At 35.8% G+C, this 16905-nt stretch overlaps 1 protein-coding gene across 5 annotated transcripts in view; it reads right to left on the reverse strand.

The window, feature by feature from the left end:
• Positions 1–16905, reverse strand: part of UBR5 (ubiquitin protein ligase E3 component n-recognin 5) — a 152695-nt gene that overhangs the window by 49077 nt on the left and 86713 nt on the right. For all 5 annotated transcript variants that reach the window (XR_004026242.1, XM_030795423.1, XM_030795422.1 and 2 more), the window contains exons 14-22: positions 15445–15629; positions 13035–13144; positions 12100–12212; positions 10631–10774; positions 10423–10534; positions 10024–10178; positions 9581–9778; positions 3452–3662; positions 2407–2533 (exon numbers count right to left, since the gene is read on the reverse strand). Coding sequence is in view for 4 of the 5 variants with exons in the window: in XM_030795423.1 (XP_030651283.1) it covers positions 2407–2533; positions 3452–3662; positions 9581–9778; positions 10024–10178; positions 10423–10534; positions 10631–10774; positions 12100–12212; positions 13035–13144; positions 15445–15629 (1355 nt within the window). In the remaining variant the exon portion in view is untranslated. The remainder of the gene's footprint in view (positions 1–2406; positions 2534–3451; positions 3663–9580; positions 9779–10023; positions 10179–10422; positions 10535–10630; positions 10775–12099; positions 12213–13034; positions 13145–15444; positions 15630–16905) is intronic.

The following is a 16905-nucleotide window of genomic DNA, read 5'->3' on the forward strand; positions in this document are numbered from 1 at the left end:
GTGACTGTTCACACTGTGATGCTCCTATACAATTTTAATTAAGCTCAACAGACACCTGGTATCCTACCTACTGTGTCTTACTCAAAGCACAAAGAAAAAAAAATCAGCAATAATTGGGAGACACTGCAAATGACCTGAAAATAAATGCATGTTTTGGCCTTTTCAAGAATGCTTACACCAGAGTCACAAACTCAATGGCTAATGGGTCAGAAAGGGAAAATAAGGGAAGTCAGGTGTAAGAAATGGGGGTAGTGACAAGCTAGAGGCACACATGCTTATCTAAAGGCATTCAAATTAAAGGAAAAAAAAATTTTAACATTGCGCAGGCCAAACAAAAAACATTATGTGGGCTATTCTCCAACTTCTAGCTTAAAGCAGATTAAGAATAAATGAAGATAAATTGAGACCATAGTCTCATCTTGAACTTGCAAACTCCCAACTTTGTTGCTGTGATGTAGTCAATTCAATATTAAATGAGGGGGCCATTCCTTGTCATTTTTAAAATTGTCCTTAACCTCTTTTCTTCATTAGGTCTTGGGAACATTTTTAAGTACAATGCCCAGCTCCTCATATAGATTCTTAAAAAACAAAAAACAAAAAACAAAAAAAGAAAATTATTCTTCAAGATGTTGTACACAATTCATGAAGATTCACCTGTATCCTCAGTGGCTGAGGACAATACTGAGGAGATACCACCTTGGCTGCTAAGATTCAGAGTTTTGACATTTCTTCGTATAGGCTTGCCTGGAGTCATCGTATTTTCTGACAATATGGAAGAATTCAAGGATGATGTAATTTCCTCTTTGTAAGCACGTTATATCCATGCTACAGAAGCCTTAGAATCCAGTCATGTTCAAACATAACACTGTGACAAAAAAGCGAAGGTCATGTGTCTTCCAGATTAACAATCTCTAGAGTACATACACCTGCAATCAGATGCATCAATCAAGCTTTCCACTAAATCTGCCCTTTGTACTCAGGAACTATTGAGTCACATAATAAAACTTCTGAGTCAAATCATCATCTGAAGGCATTTAACAGTATTCCATTCAATATTGAAATTGCATCAGTTTTGAGCTTACAGCTCATGAATCCCAGCCTGCATACTCATCAAGGGGCATCGCCTAGAAAATCCATTGGAGGCTAGAGGAGGGTTTCACTTCAATGAAGCAGTCTGTGGACTTCCTACTGCCCGGCGTGGATAATAAGACTCCTGTGCTTTCATCTGTTCAACCGGCAGCCCTGAGTTTGAACTGGTTAAGAGCACTGCAGTGAAATCTTCGGCAAATTCCTCAAAGGAGCTTACTCTGCAAATTATTTCTGTGAGCAACACATCACCCACTCTTGAAGCTCCTTTTAGTCTTTGCCTTCAAAATAATCCTGACATGAAAAAAAGATGGCAGCACTGGCATTGGACCAACCATATCAGAGTCCAACTTGATTTGCACCTGTAATTTCCCTGAGGAAATGAAATACCTGAAATAATTCAGACACTAATTTCTTCATGAAGAATTTAAGTTGCTTCCCACTTTAGACCAAACACTTTGTCTGCCTAGTATAGTCCTGAATAAATAAACTGGTGATAATTTCCATTTTGTTTAGTCTACATAACGTTTTTGCACTGTTTTAAATTATAATTTGGTCACCCACGAATACTTTTTGATAAATCTCACTTCAGGATGTTTTTGAACCTGGTAAAGTATCAACTTGGATCAACTTGGTAGCCTTCCTGTTGCCAATTTAAGAATACACATTTTTAAAGGAATAGTTAACTATGGAACAGAAAATAGGCAAGGAGACTTTGCAACCTACCACATTAGCACATAGTGAGCAGTGCTTCCATTAATGATCTTGTCAAGCAGACAAAAAATTTTTTTCCTACAGAAAGAAAACTATATCCTGAATTCTTTATATTCATTATCTAGTCAAATACCTAGCAATTTTTAATGTGTTATAAAAGTTTGTCCATCCCAAAACTCAGCCTGAAAATTTAAACATCAGACATCCATAATACACATCAGCCTTTCATTTTTTTCCCAGATCAAGATATCTGAGAAACTACCTAAATAAGCAATCTGAAAATATTAAGGTTCCTTCAATTATTATACTACTGGTTCTCCAAATAAGACAGTAACTTCCTAGGAAGCAAGAATGATGAATTTAGAACAAATTGAAAGAAACAAATTTAAACTACTTGTCTAAATTATCTCAAATTTATTAAGTGTCCCAGCTCTACCTTAAACTCTAATTTGTTATCAGATTATTTTTCCCAGGGTGTTATTGGGAGGAACAAAAATGAAACAAAAAAGGACCCACCAATTCATGTACACGACAGGTAAGAGATATACTGCTTTCTGTACTTGGTTTTTTCCTCCAATTAAAGTTTCCTGGTAAAAATCACATTACCTTCGGCTACTTGATGATCCAGCCCGATTACCTGGGCCATTACTTGAAACAACTGATATTGCATTTGCAATGGCCTCAACAGCAGAAAGCCTTTCTGCAAATGTATTTCTTTCAGAACGCTCCGCTTCTGAAAAATGAGAAAAAATTAAGATCAATTTAAGTTTTAAAACTAATACACTGAGTATGTACAGTCCACTAAACACTAATCTCTATATATTTAGTACTCTAATTCACATACTAGATAACCAATTGTTCAATTTTTCCTCCTTAGAGCAACTAACACTTCAGACAGACTGAACTATATAATCTTTCATATGTGATTTATTTCCTTATTCCGCCTTACTTCTCAATCCACAAAGGGCAAAAATAAGGTCATTAATAAGAAGACTGAAATTTAGCTTTCACTTATTAAAACAGAAAAAGACCTACTTACCAGTATTTCAGTCTCAGTTTATGTACTATGTATAATCCTTACTGATTCAATGATAATGACATAAAGGTCAGAAACCTGCAAACCACTATTCAAAAATGTAGCTACCAGAGTATCATCAGCAAATTCAAAATAAAAAAAAACACATTATGAATTACATATTTACACTTTGTTCTCAATTTCTCCCTTCATTTAGCCAATTAAAAACTTTATGGCAAAAAAGGCTTATTTACCTTCCAAAAACATATAACACCTCACTAAGTGATTTTTCTCCTCTACATTCTAAAAATTTAGATAAAAGTTGCCTCAACGTAACTTGGCTTAACCTGCTAAATAATTCTCATGTAATAAAAGTCATCTGCAATTATAAAATCAGTAAAGTTCATTTAGTATTACATATCCAGTTTGTATATATCATATAGTATTAAATACAATAAAAACACGCTGGTGGAAAATTTTATGTTACATACCCATCTTTACCTTCTGAGAAAGTAAAAAAAAAAAAAAAAAGACACACAAATTCTTTATAGTGATTATTTTTCTTTAACAACTGTTACATTTTCAAAATTGCCTAAAAACTCCCTTTAAAGACCTTGCTATAGTTCTTAATCTCACCCTCTTCTTCTTTAGTTTCTTTATTGCTGGTTGGAAAGCAAACTGATACACAAGCATGCAAAATATTTCGATTTCCATCACATCTGTGGCTGATGAATGTCTGTAGCATCTGTAGATTCTGCTCTAAAACAACCGCTTGCTCAAGATTCATTAGATATTGTCGACAGGCCTCATAGTCACAGCGCAGAATGTGTTGCATTAAGGTTTGTTTCTGTGCTCAGACAAATTAGGGGAAAAAAACCTCAATGAATTTGAGTAGCACATTACATATATTAAAAATTTCTCACGGCCAACACAGTAATATATAATCAGATTTGCAAATAAGTAGAGACAATTTCAGGTGGCCTACCAAAAGAAACAGAACCTAAGGGTACATTTTAAGCAGAACATACAATTGACAGGAATAGAGAAGGGAGGGTAAACTTTCTGTTAAGGACAAGTAAATATTTTTAGCTTTCTCAACTAACTAAGCTCTGCAACTGAAACGGGAAAGCAGCCACATACAATGCATAAATGAATAGGAGTGGCTGGATTTGGCCTTTGGGCCATAGTCTGCCAATCCTTGGTTTTTACTTCATGTTATCTAACTATCTAATTAGAACCCTATTAATAATGATAGCCAATTAAGCAAAGGATATAAATTTTATTCCAGGCTTTTGTGTGTGTGTCAGACAGCGTCTCACTCTGTCTTCTAGGCTGCAGTGCAGTGATGTGAACACAGCTCACTACAGCATCAACCTCCTGGGCTCAAGTAATCCTCCCGCCTCAGCCTCCCATGTAGCTGGCATGCACCACCACAGCAGGCTGATTTTTTGTAGAGGCAGAGTCTTGCCATGTTGCCCAGGCTGGTCTCAAACTCCTGGGCTCAAGTGATGCCCCCACCTCAGCCTCCCAAAGTGCTGGGCATGAGCAACCCACACCCAGCCCTCTTATGCTATTAAAGGTTATATGAAAACCAATACCTTCAATTCTGCAGGAATCATGACAGGTGTAATTTAATTAATAAAGACACGGTGGTACTGATAAGTATTTATAGAACATATCATTAGCTTTTTAGCATGAACATACCAAGAAGTTCATTCTTTCAGAATGGAAAACTGTAGTTGTAGAATATTTAATGAACCGAATATAAAACTTTAGTTTTATAAAAGAAAGTTGTTCATTTTAACTATAACTAGAAAAAAAGCAGGTGGGAAAAGAGCATGTGGGAGTATAAAGGAAAAAAGAAAACTGCATTTGAACAACTTGCCACCTTTTGGAAAACTGTCAAAATAAGCTCTCCCCTATCCCCAACTTGAGAGCGGGTGGAGAATAGATGTCCACACAAGAAAACACACCTAAACAACTATTTTCACTATCAATTACACGTGAGACAGGCCACTTTGATTGTGGAACTAACTACGGCTCTGAAGTCACCTCATCAACAGCAAGCTCCAGTTCATGAGGAGCTTAATACTACTTTCCAAAACATAGGGAAATTTATACAAAATATGTTGAGAGAAAATGTCAAAGCCTCCCTGAAGAACAAAGAACAGAGTACTTTCAAAGGGCAACTAAAATCAAGATATTTTGTTGTACACTGCTGTCATATACACTAGTTTCAAGTAATAGCCAATTATTTAGTGAGAAGCAGCTACTACTCTACAGGAAACTCTTACCTCCAACCTGCCAGACTATAGTAGATGGGCTGTCACACTGAGAGTATCAATACTACTTAGTTGTGTTACAAGCAGAAAAGTTTACTCTGCATCATTGTATGTTACATCTGTCAATTACTCTTATAACAAAAGGCAGAGTGAGTTCGATAAAAAATTTCTTGTGGGTCTACTGTGTGGTAGGCCCTAGTCACTAAGGTATAAAGACTAATCACGACACACTTTATCCCTACCTGCAGGATGATGACTCTACCTGTCAGATGCTGACAAAGTGAAGAGGTCACAGAATCAAATGCCTACACTTGAAGTAATATAAATGAATGAAGGAGGCTGTGTGTAAGAGATAACAGAAGCTGTATACTAAATGGCATCACTAGCACTTGGAGCAACAAACTCTAAGTAGTGAGAACTGCAATGAATTGTAAAGACCAGTCTAATGTTTTTGGGATGTAGATTACGAGGCCCAATTTCACTAGATCTTCTAAAATTAAAATCTGGATTTTAAATATAAATCCTGTGATTTTTCAATATTGGTAACCCATCAAGAATTCTAAAATGATAAGAAGGCTATTTCTAGACATCAAGTTCAGACCACAGCTACCTCTGTATCATAACCTCCTTTAGTTTGAAACCGCTAGTACAGTAGGTTACAAGCAAAGCTAAGCTAAGAATGAGTCTGGGTGTCTAAATAAAAGCTTACAGATAGTGCTCATAAGCACCTGGATTCAGTCTATTTTAGATGCAGTTCTAAAAAGTACTTCTCACCTCCAACCTAATGGAGGGTGAATATGCTCCCATATTAAACTCCATTTTCATCCTTTATAGAAAAACTGCTCAAAAAAGTTGTATTTATCTTCAGTTCCTCACCTCTCATTTTCTCCTAAGTTCACTCTAAAGCTTTCATCCCCACTATCAATAATGACCTAGATGGAGCTAAATCCAACAGTCAGTATTCAGTATTCACTTCACTGACCTACTGCATCACTTGACACAGTTGGTCCCAGCATCCTGCTTGACACGTGTTCTTCATTTGACTTCCAGGACACAACTCATTCTAGCTTTCCTCCAACCCTGTAGATGTTCCTTCTCGATCTCCTATGCTGATTCCTCTTTATCACCCTGACATTTAAATGTTGAGACTATTCTCAGGACTCAGTCCTTGGACCTTTTCTCCTCACAACCTCCATGATCTTGTTCAATATAATTCCTCTAAATAAACAACTCCCAAGTAAATTTCTCCAGCTTGAGCCTTTCTCTCTTAGTCAGACTTACACATCTAACTTTCTACTTACCATCTCCTCTTGGTTCAGGAATCTGTCAGATAATCTTCTGATAGACAAGTTAAATTTCACCTGTCTAAAACCAAATTCCTGAACCTTCACCTTCACTTATTCTATCAGAAGAGACATCTATTAAAATGTCTTCACATTCACTTCCTCTATTGGAAGAGACATCTTAAACTTCACATGTCTAAAACCAAACTCTTGAATCTTCTTCACTTCTACAGTCTTCAACTCAGTAAATGACAACCTCATTCTTCCAAAACCATTAACCCTCTTGCTTCGTCTATTTGATACCCTACATTTAGCCACTAGCAAATCCATTAGTTCTACCTTAAAAAGATACCCAGTACAGTCATGTGCTTCATAAAAACATTACGGTCAATGATGGACCACATATATGACTGTGGTACTACAAGATTATGATAGAGCTGAAAAGTTCCGATTGCCTAGTGACATCGTAGCTGTTGTTAAATCATACTGTTTGTGGCAATGCTGGCATAAACAAACCTACTGTACTGCCAATCATATAAAAGTACAGTACATACTTATGTACAGTATAATATTTGATAATGATAAACTAGGTCACTGATTTCTAAAGTATTTACTATACTTTCTTTGGTTACTTTAGAATGTACTTCTTCTATCTATTTTTTTTTAAAGTTAACTAAAACAGCCTAAGGCAGGTCCTTCAGGAGGTATTACAGAAGAAGGCACTGTAAATTGTACATTTTTTAGAAAGGCAATATAAAATTTTAAAAATAGAAAAAGTGCTTAATACCTCGGTGATGAAACAATCCGTACAAAAAACCCTGTACATGAGTTTACCTTGCAGTAAAACCTCACATGTACTCCCAAGCCTAAAATAAAAGTTTTTTAAAAAAAAAAAAGAAGAAAAAGAAAACTCTGTCCCCCGCAAAAAAAAACCCTTAAGGATATAGGAAAGAAAGTTATTTTTTAGATAGCTACACAGTGTGTGTGTGTGTGTGTGTGTGTTTAAGACAGAGTCTCACTCTGTCGCCCAGGCTGGAGTGCAGTGGCATGATCTCAGCTCACTGCAACCTCCACCTCCACCCACTAGGTTCAAGCGATTCTCGTGCCTGAGCCTCTTAAGTAGCTGGGATTACAGGCACAACCACACCTGGCTAATTTTTGTATTTTTTATAGAGACGGGGTTTCACTAGGTTGCCCAGGTTGGCCTCAAACTCCTGGCCTCAAGTGATCCACCCACTTTGGCCTCCCACAATGCTGGGATTACAGGTATGATCCACCGTGCCCGACTGTGTACAATGTGTTTTAAGCGTATTATTATTACAAACAAATCAAAAGGTTAAAAAAAATTTAGTGTAGCCTAAGTGTACGGTGTTTATAAAGTCTACAGCAGTGTACAGTAATAACGTAAGCCCTCACATTCACTTACCACTCACTCACTGACTTACCCAGAGCAACTTTCAATCTTCTAAGCTTCATTTGTGCTAAATGCCCTATCAGATGCACCTTTTTTTATCCTTTAGACCGTATTTTTACTGTACCTTTCCTATGTTTATGTAAACAAATACTTATCACTGTGTTATAAATGCCTACAGTATCCAGTACAGAAATACACTGTATAGGTTTATACCCTAGAAGCAATAGGCTATACCATCTAGGTTCATGTAAGTGCACTATGTGATGTTTGTACAACAATGAATCTCCTAACAATGTATTTCTCAGACTGTATCCCTGTCATTAAGCAACACATGACTACGTATCTAGAATCTAGTCACGTTTCACTCCTAACTCCACCCCCTGGGCTAAGTCACTATCATCTCCCACCTGGATTATTATTATATCCTAATTGGCACTCCTACTTACTCACTTTCACCCTAGTACTCTTAGCGCGTCATAAGGGATCCTTTTAAAATGTTCAGCGATATCAGGTCAACCTCGGCTGAAATTGCTCCAATAGCTTCTAACGCACTGTCTCCACATCTAACAAATACTCAATTATGACAAACCACAACACGTTTAAAACTAAATTCATCCTTTTCCCTTATCCCATTTGTTCCCCCCTCCTATATTTCCTCTCTACCATCAACCATGCCCAAATCAGAAGCTTTATTAATTCTTTCATTCACTGCTAACATCCAGTTACCAAGCTTTATAGGTTCTAGTTTCTTAAGATCTCTTAAATCCAGCCCCTCCTTCCTCATTTCCAAAAGTTGACATTTAGTTTGTTTCTAACCTGGATTATTGCCTAACTTTTTTTTTCTTTTTTTAAATGTTTTTGTTTGTTTGTTTGTTTTGAGACGGAGTCACGCTCTGTTGCCCGGGCTGGAGTTCAGTGGCGCGATCTTGGCTCACTGCAACTTCCGCCTCCGGGGTTCAAGTGATTCTTGTGCCTCAGCCTCCTGAGTAGCTGGGATTACAGGCGTGCGCCACCATGCCAGGCTAATTTTTGTATTTTCAGTAGAGACAGGGTTTCACCATGTTGGCCAGGCTGGCTTCAAACTCCTGCCTCCCAAAGTACTGGGATTACAGGCGTGAGCCACCACGCCCAGCCTACATTAACCTTTTTATCTGATCTCTAAACTTCTGATATCAACTGCTCTCTAAACACCCACTAGCCACTGCTGATCTTTTTTAAAAAATCAAAAGCATGTCATTCACTGGCTTATAATCCTCCTCCTCCTCCTCCTCGCTTTCAGGCTAAAGTTTAGGTAACGTTAGGTGAGCACACTAACACCCTAGTGCCTCTCTCCAGCCTTTTCAGTTGCTACTCACTGACCCACAGGATCCCTACCAGAATTCTGGTCATATCAAAAAAAAGTACTTTCTCCCAACTTATTAAGAAGATTCACAAAGGTTGCTCTTGGTGCCTGGAATAATACCTCCCAACTCCATCCCTGTGTCTAAGGGATGCCTATCTGATCTGTCCAGGTATCGCTTCTTAAAGGAAGTCTTTGGTACAGTCACAGTATGATTTATATCTCTCCCCTTTGTGCTCCTACAACATTGTGCACGCCTTGCTCAAACACTTAAATTACACGATAATCACTGATGTACTTGTCTATGTTGTTTTAATAGACTATTAGCTCTTTTAGGGAAGAAAGGGGCAATGAATGATCTATTGAAGATTGTTGCAAGATCTATTCAAGACTATTTAGTGGTGTTTTGTGAATTAAAATGCCCAGTAGTTTCAATACTCAAATTACCTCTACAGCCATGATGATAACAGCAGCTTTCTTTTTGATTGTTGAATTGGCAGGAAGATTTATTAAAGAATGCACACCCATTCCAAGACTACTAATAGGTGGAAGATCCAGCCAATCAGGATCCCTTATTCCTCCCATGCAATCTTTGGCCATTGGGTAGATAGTACCATTTCCATCTCGAAGAATAATGGGAGATTCCTATAATAATGGGAAAACGGTAAAGTTTGACTCCTAATCAAAAAATGTATCTGATTTTTATGACAGGCATATTTGTTTCCAAATTAGATTTTAGTAATAATAATAAGAAACCTAGTATTCAAATGTGCTAAATATTCTAAGTTTTTAAATAATTTATTAACAAGCTAACCAGAGCCAGAACCCCTAACTTCACAAAAATGCCATTGTTGTCCTAACACTTTTCAAAAGCAAAAATGAGCCTCTACCTGTCCAGCAGTGAAAATGGCTACATTCCTCTCATTCTGACCAAGGAAAGCAATGCTGCTTGTAGGAAAATTATTTTCCTGTTCTGCTTTTCCTGTAGCAAGATCAAAGATACAGTATCGTACCCAATTTCCAGTCTTCAGAACAGCATGAACACCTTCAGAAGTACATAAATGAGAAGAAAAATCGTTTTACATCTTATCTCTAATAAACATCTACAATATTTTAACTTCTCTGGCCACACTTGTAAGTCAATTCAAACAGATATATGCCATTCCATAATGTTACAGATAGGGAACAAAAAAATGCCAATGTCCTGAATTATTTTATCATATTCCCATTTCCTGAACAAGTATTAATGGAATATAGGATATGCCAGCTGAAGAAGTTTCAAAATTTACCTTTGGAATCTACATTCACTGCTAATATTTCTGTTTTTTCAGGTATACAAAGCTTTTTAGGAGTCCTTTGGAAACAGTCGGGAACCTTCGGTGTTCCACCAGTTTTCACAACCTGCATGACACAAAAGGAATTTTGCTTTCAAACTCCATAATAAACTCAAGGAGTCAGTTCCAATATTCACTTGCTGAATGACTTCTTTACACTTACCTGCAATTCATCAATTCTAAGTAACCTACAATCCTGCAGGAGAGAAGAAGGGTCAGCATCTGGACCAGAGCTGTTCTGACAGTTTGTATTACTGGAGGTTCCTGGAAATTTTACAGCAACATAGGCACCATCCACTTTTAGCACCTGGAAGTATGGGCAAATTCGATAAACATTAACAATAGCTTATATAAAATCAACATACAAATTCTATTCACTGAACTAATTTAATGTTAAAGGAATCCAATTCTTTGTATGTTTCTTCAATGATCACCAAGTTATAAAATTAACCTAGACAGACTCTGAGGTTTGCTATTGACATCTATATTCAAGGCTCATTTGCTAAAGAAAACTGACCCACACAGCCAGTGATTACAGTCAGTGAATGTTTTCAGCAATCAACTGAAAAACTTAAGTATACAGCCCATGAAATCCTCCCATCTCCTCTCTTAATTACATTAAAGCAGCTTTCGGTCTCAGAACTTTCTTGAAAATGGCAACGTTCTATATTGGCAGTGTCCAATATGGCAGCCATTAGCCGTAAGTGGCTACTGAGCACTTGAAATGAAGCTAATGTGACTAAGGCACTGACTTTTTAAAGTTATTTGATTTCAACAAATTTAAATAGCCACATATACAGCTAGTGGTACAATACAGTCAACACAGGGATAGGGTCAGCAATGCACAGAAAGACAAGCACAGAATTTGAAACCAGGACAAATTTGGGTCCCACTTCTGCTACTTGATGCTTTTTATTTTAAGCCAGTATCTTATTCTTAGAAGAAAACACCTATGCACGAAACTACAGGTCTATTTTGGAATCAAATGAAACGGTATATGAGAAAGACCTTTGTGAGCTGCAGAAACTGGTATATCTGCTCTTTCCTTTAAGTATAAATGAAAGACTATCATGTTTCAGAAACTACTGAGTAATCATGAAAACCTTTACTTTACAGACATTCTGCAACTGCAAGTGCATTTTAAATATGCATCAGTAGAAGAGTGAAATTAATGGCATTCAAACTGACAGTTTCTTAGAAGGCAAAACAGAAGAGAGGAGAAAAAGTGGAAGGTGACTTGTAGTAAGATTTTTCAGTACTCTGGAAGAATTTTAAATGTCATGGAAGATGATCTCAATTAGAACTGTCTACGAGATCCAACAAATGGGCTGTACCAAAAAGTAATATATCTCTATACAACTTTTCTACAAAACTAAAACTATTCCCAAATAATCTTTTTTTTTAAAAAGCAACATATCATCACAAATGCTCAAGGAGAGGCATAATCTCTTCATCTGCCAGGGACTGAGAAGACAGATCTGCATCAGATGCAGGGGTGCAACTAAAGATACCACTGAAGATGATAAATAAAACAGCCCTGAAGAAAGGAGTCAGATATCAACCACAAATCCCTGGATAACCAATATCATTATAATTCTGTTAGTAATTAAGTTTTAGATATTTTGAACAAACCTTGCCAACAGGAACATTCTTGACATCTTCCACAAAAACCACTTCCCGAAGAGACCACTGCTCTTCATTCACCTTTTCCTCTTCTTTTGGTGCAGGGGTTGACCGTCGTCGTTCTTAGACAACAACAAAATGGTAAGTACCAAAAAGAAAATGTAAAAGAGACTTTATAGATTTCATCTAAATTTATAAGAAAGACTATCTTTAAAGGGATACATAAGTGAAGTTTCTCAACAATTTCCTAAGCTACTGCTTTATGAATTGGGAGTTTTCTGATCAATTTGTACTTTAAATAAATTCACAGTGAAGAACAACTGTAACCATTAATGTTTAATTGTATTAACACCAGCATAAACAAGTAAAACGAAACAGAGTAAAATGTATTTTGTACTTCCAAAACTAGGGTTATCTAACCAAAGTTTAAAAAGGAAGATCTGCCGGATAGTTTTAAGAAAACTATCACATAACTATTAAAGTCTTTTAATTTCCTAAATTGCAAAGCAATTAACACCATAAAATTTATTTTAAGGAATTTTTGAAAAAATTCTATCCATGGTGTGGTAGTAAGTCTAGGTTTATAAATTTACAAATTTGGAGCAAAAGTTGTGACCAAGACATAACCAATTTACAATAATAAGAGTCTCGACAAAAGTGAGTAGATAGACTAGCTAGTGGCAATTATTTCCTTCTATTACTATAATGAATTTCACATATCTTTTTAAAACTCTAATTCTGAAAAACAACAGAAATAGTCAACACTGTAAATATCATCTTTCTATTCAAAGAAAGTTATGCAAAAAAAACCCAAAGTAATAGAGATATAAATTATATAAAAAGATGTAAAAAATGATATGAGTTGCCTTAAATCAGAAACAAACTAAACACAGCTGTCTGCATGAGACCTATTTTGACAAATGCATACAACAAATAAAACTTACTGTATGGCATTGATGCACTGCTGGCAATTGAGGAAGCATCACTACACGTGGATGCTGGAGATGGTGGAGGACCCATTTCTGTTTTCACTGGCTCCTGCTTACTTTCAGGCCTAAGATAAGAAATAAGATTCTCCTTATAATTAGATAAATGAAATAATGGAAACTAGTATTTTTTTAAAGACAAGTATTTTCTTATAAGAGAATGAATATTAAAAATATTTTTATTAAACTGTGTATTTATATTAATTTTTTTCATTGTATATTTTTAAGACTCAAGAATAAAAGGTATACAATGCATGCTTTCAAATAGTGGTTTAATATGGGAAGGAAAAATATAAAAGCTATCAACAACTTGAGACAATGATTCAGATAAACTTTATCTAGAAATAACAACGAAATTTACACTTAATTTATCAACACAGCTTTATCAAAGCCTCTTGAGCAAACAAGTTTCACACTGCAACAGTGCTAAGATTTGGATATGGCAATTTAACTGAAAAAAAAAAAAAAAAAGGTAAAGGCAAGTAAGTAATAAGCCCATTAGACCATTAATTTCTTAGAGTTCCAAGAAGAAACTCTACTCACAATGGTTTATAAAAATTTATTCTTAAACCATCTGGTGACAGGATTTAAAAACTAGCCCTCTTTCATGAGTTACTTAATACTCTGTTTAAGAAAATAACTACAGCAACTAAACAGCATTCTACAGATGGTGCAAACATAAATATTTTTATACATTAAAGGGCAGAAATCAGTCTTTAATCAGAAAAGTCACTGATTATTCACAAATTTGTTATTTATATACCTATTATAAACTGGACCATCATCTTAATCCTCTTGTCTCCTATTACTCTCATCAGAAATTTCACCTGAGTTTAGAAATAATCTAAAAGAAAACCGGTATTATTTTCACCGGAATCTTAACATGAGTGATCTCAATAAGCACACAGCGAATACTCCTGGCTGCTCCACAAATGCTGTGACGGTGGGGGGAAGCCAATACTGACTAATCACTGCATACCTTTAAAGTGAATGCATTTCGATGACTGGCAAACGAGGGTACTACTGACATGAAAAAGACTATGTTCTTAACATTTAATTTCACTTAGCTCTTTTGCTAATATTTGAAATGGCTGATTTCAAGGAAGATCTTGAAAAACTTCATTAAGTTACAGGCTTTAAATAGCATATTCTATTCTAATCTTGTTTGTATTTGTACACATCAAAATTATTTCAAATGTTCTTTACAAAGTTCGTAAGACAATGAAAATGTTTTATTACTTTTATTTTTAGTACAAAATCCAATGTAATTGGAAGAAAAGTCTATAAATCTTTTTTAAAAAACCAAGACAGAGAAAGAACACGAAAACTAAAAGCAAAACCTTAATTAGGTATAAAGTGCAATAGCTTTGGTTTGTTAAAAATTACATTTAGCTTAACAGCAACCACTGTTTCTACATTTAAGTTTGCACTTTTAACATTGAGAGGAATGACAGCAGTAAAGTTAGTAAATTTATAATCATAACATCTGAATATAAATGGGAAGTAAACTAAAAAATTTTGGAACCTTAAAAATCTGTATGTACAGTAAAATCCCTATTATTTTTCAATGCCTGAATACATTTAGAAAAAAAGAAAATACATTGATGTGTTAAATGTTATTTCTAGAATGTGATATTACTACTCTCCCACATATCTATACTGGTCACCTATTTTTATAAGATTAAGAAAAAATGTTATTTAACAATTTTACTAAAGTTTTAAAGTTCATGTACCAAACAACCAAATTACAGTAGAAATGATTATTTTTAAAGATGAGTAGATGTTTCTAAAAGCACAGGTGTTAAGATCTCTGTACCACGCTCCAAACAGTAAGTCAGCCGCAGAAGGTGGGGCTATACAAAATTCAGTGGTGTTTCTATTCACAAATACCTTCAACCCAAAAAACGTTTACAAATTCTTTACAGATATTTCCCTCTTGAGTACATTAACCTGTAAAACCCTTTCAATAATCAAGATGTAAGGCAGGAAGTTAGGTAGAAATTAAGATGATTACACAAGGAGAGAGCATGTCGGCTTAATAGTAAGGCTTAAACATATTATTACTGCCACAAAAGACCTGCAAAGGATACAATCTAATAACAAAACAAGGGCATCAAAAGAGAACACTACACTGTCATCTGGCCATCAAAATCAACTGTTAGTATATAAATATTAGCCAAGTTACAAACAGTAAAATTTAGCAATTCCTTTCAAATTTCCTGGGAACCTTAACAAGACCCTATCATGTTAGGAGTTTACAACTTCTCTACACACCTGTAAGTCTTCCTTGATTATTTCCATTCATATGCAGAGCAGAGCAAACAAGGAACTGGTATAAAAGCATGATTCGTTAAGGTATAGTACTTACTTAGCTTCAGTAGTTTTGCTAGCTTTTTCCATGTTTTTCAAGCTTTCAGGAGATCTAAGCTGAAATCTACAGCTGTCATTCATATTCCAAACTGACTCCATTAAGACACCAACTTTAGGAATCCCAGCACTAATTGAAAATGCAACTGCTCCAGCATGATAAAGAGGATTATTTCTCAAGCATACCTAGCAAACAAAAGAAAACCACCATCAAGATGACATAACTTTACAAATATATGTAATATTTATTTCAAATGGATGAAATACAATATATGAAAGTGCTGGGCTTCCTAGGTTTCCCAGTATAATCTTACCCAATCAATAAGGCTGAAAAAGCATCACCTTAAAGGTCTTCATTAAGAAAATTTGTTTCTAGGCTGGGCGTGGTGGCTCACGCCTGTAATCCCAGCACTTTGGGAGGCCGAGGCAGGTGGATCATGAGTCAGGAGTTCAAGACCAGCCTGGCCAACATGGTGAAACCCCCGTCTCTATTAAAAATACAAAAATTAGCTGGGCGTGGTGGCATGCACCTGTTATCCCAGCTACTTGGGAGGCTGAGGCAGAGAATTGCTTAAACCCGGGAGGCAGAGGTTGCAGTGAGCCGAGATCATGCCACTGCACTCCAGCCTGGGCAAAAGAGTGAGACTCCATCTCAAAAAAAAGAAAAAGAAAACAAAGGAAAAGAAAATTTGTTTCTAGTATTAAGGAAAAGGAATAATTTCAACATGTTTGCTAAAAATTTAGCATTAACTTTAAATTTTCATGCAGCAAATATCCCAACCATTCTGCTACAAACAAAACGAAAGGAGCAGAAACAGCAGAGAAGAAACTAAAAGGCATTATAATTTAAAAAGTAAAATGTGAAAAAAACAATTACACTTCTTGTCTGTTTCCTACAATCTGAAATAACTTTTTCCCTTAACTCATGACAGGCTCTGTAACTTTATCTCTACAGATGTTTCTTTCTCCCAGAAGACTACTGTTTCCTGCTAGCCAGAAGGTTCCATGAATAATTTTTCTTTTAAATTAAAAAAGAATATGTAGACATCAGTGTCAGAAGTTTAACTGAGTGCAGGAGTAAATAACTTACAGAGAGAAAAAAAAACAAACTCTGTCAGGGACTAACCTCAGGTCATGCTCCGAAAACCAATGGCTTTCAAGACAGCACTGTTAAACACACTAACAATATCTCCATCTTAGATAGGAACATTTTTTCTGGAGATATCGTTTATTTCTCCAATATCCCAATCTTACTATGTGACAGATGATCAGAGGTACATACGAAGATCATAATTTTTTGTGGCTTATAATTAAATGTAATAAACAAAGGAAGATGGTGGTACATTTGAAAAGTGTAGGAACTGGAAACATTGGCTTAGAGGTACAGTTCTACCAAAGGATAGTTGTGTATCATTAACTATAACTCCGTGGCATAAAATGAATAGTTCTTAAGATGACCTAT

The sequence above is a fragment of the Nomascus leucogenys genome, chromosome 16 (assembly GCF_006542625.1).
Source record: "Nomascus leucogenys isolate Asia chromosome 16, Asia_NLE_v1, whole genome shotgun sequence".
NCBI lineage: Eukaryota > Metazoa > Chordata > Mammalia > Primates > Hylobatidae > Nomascus > Nomascus leucogenys.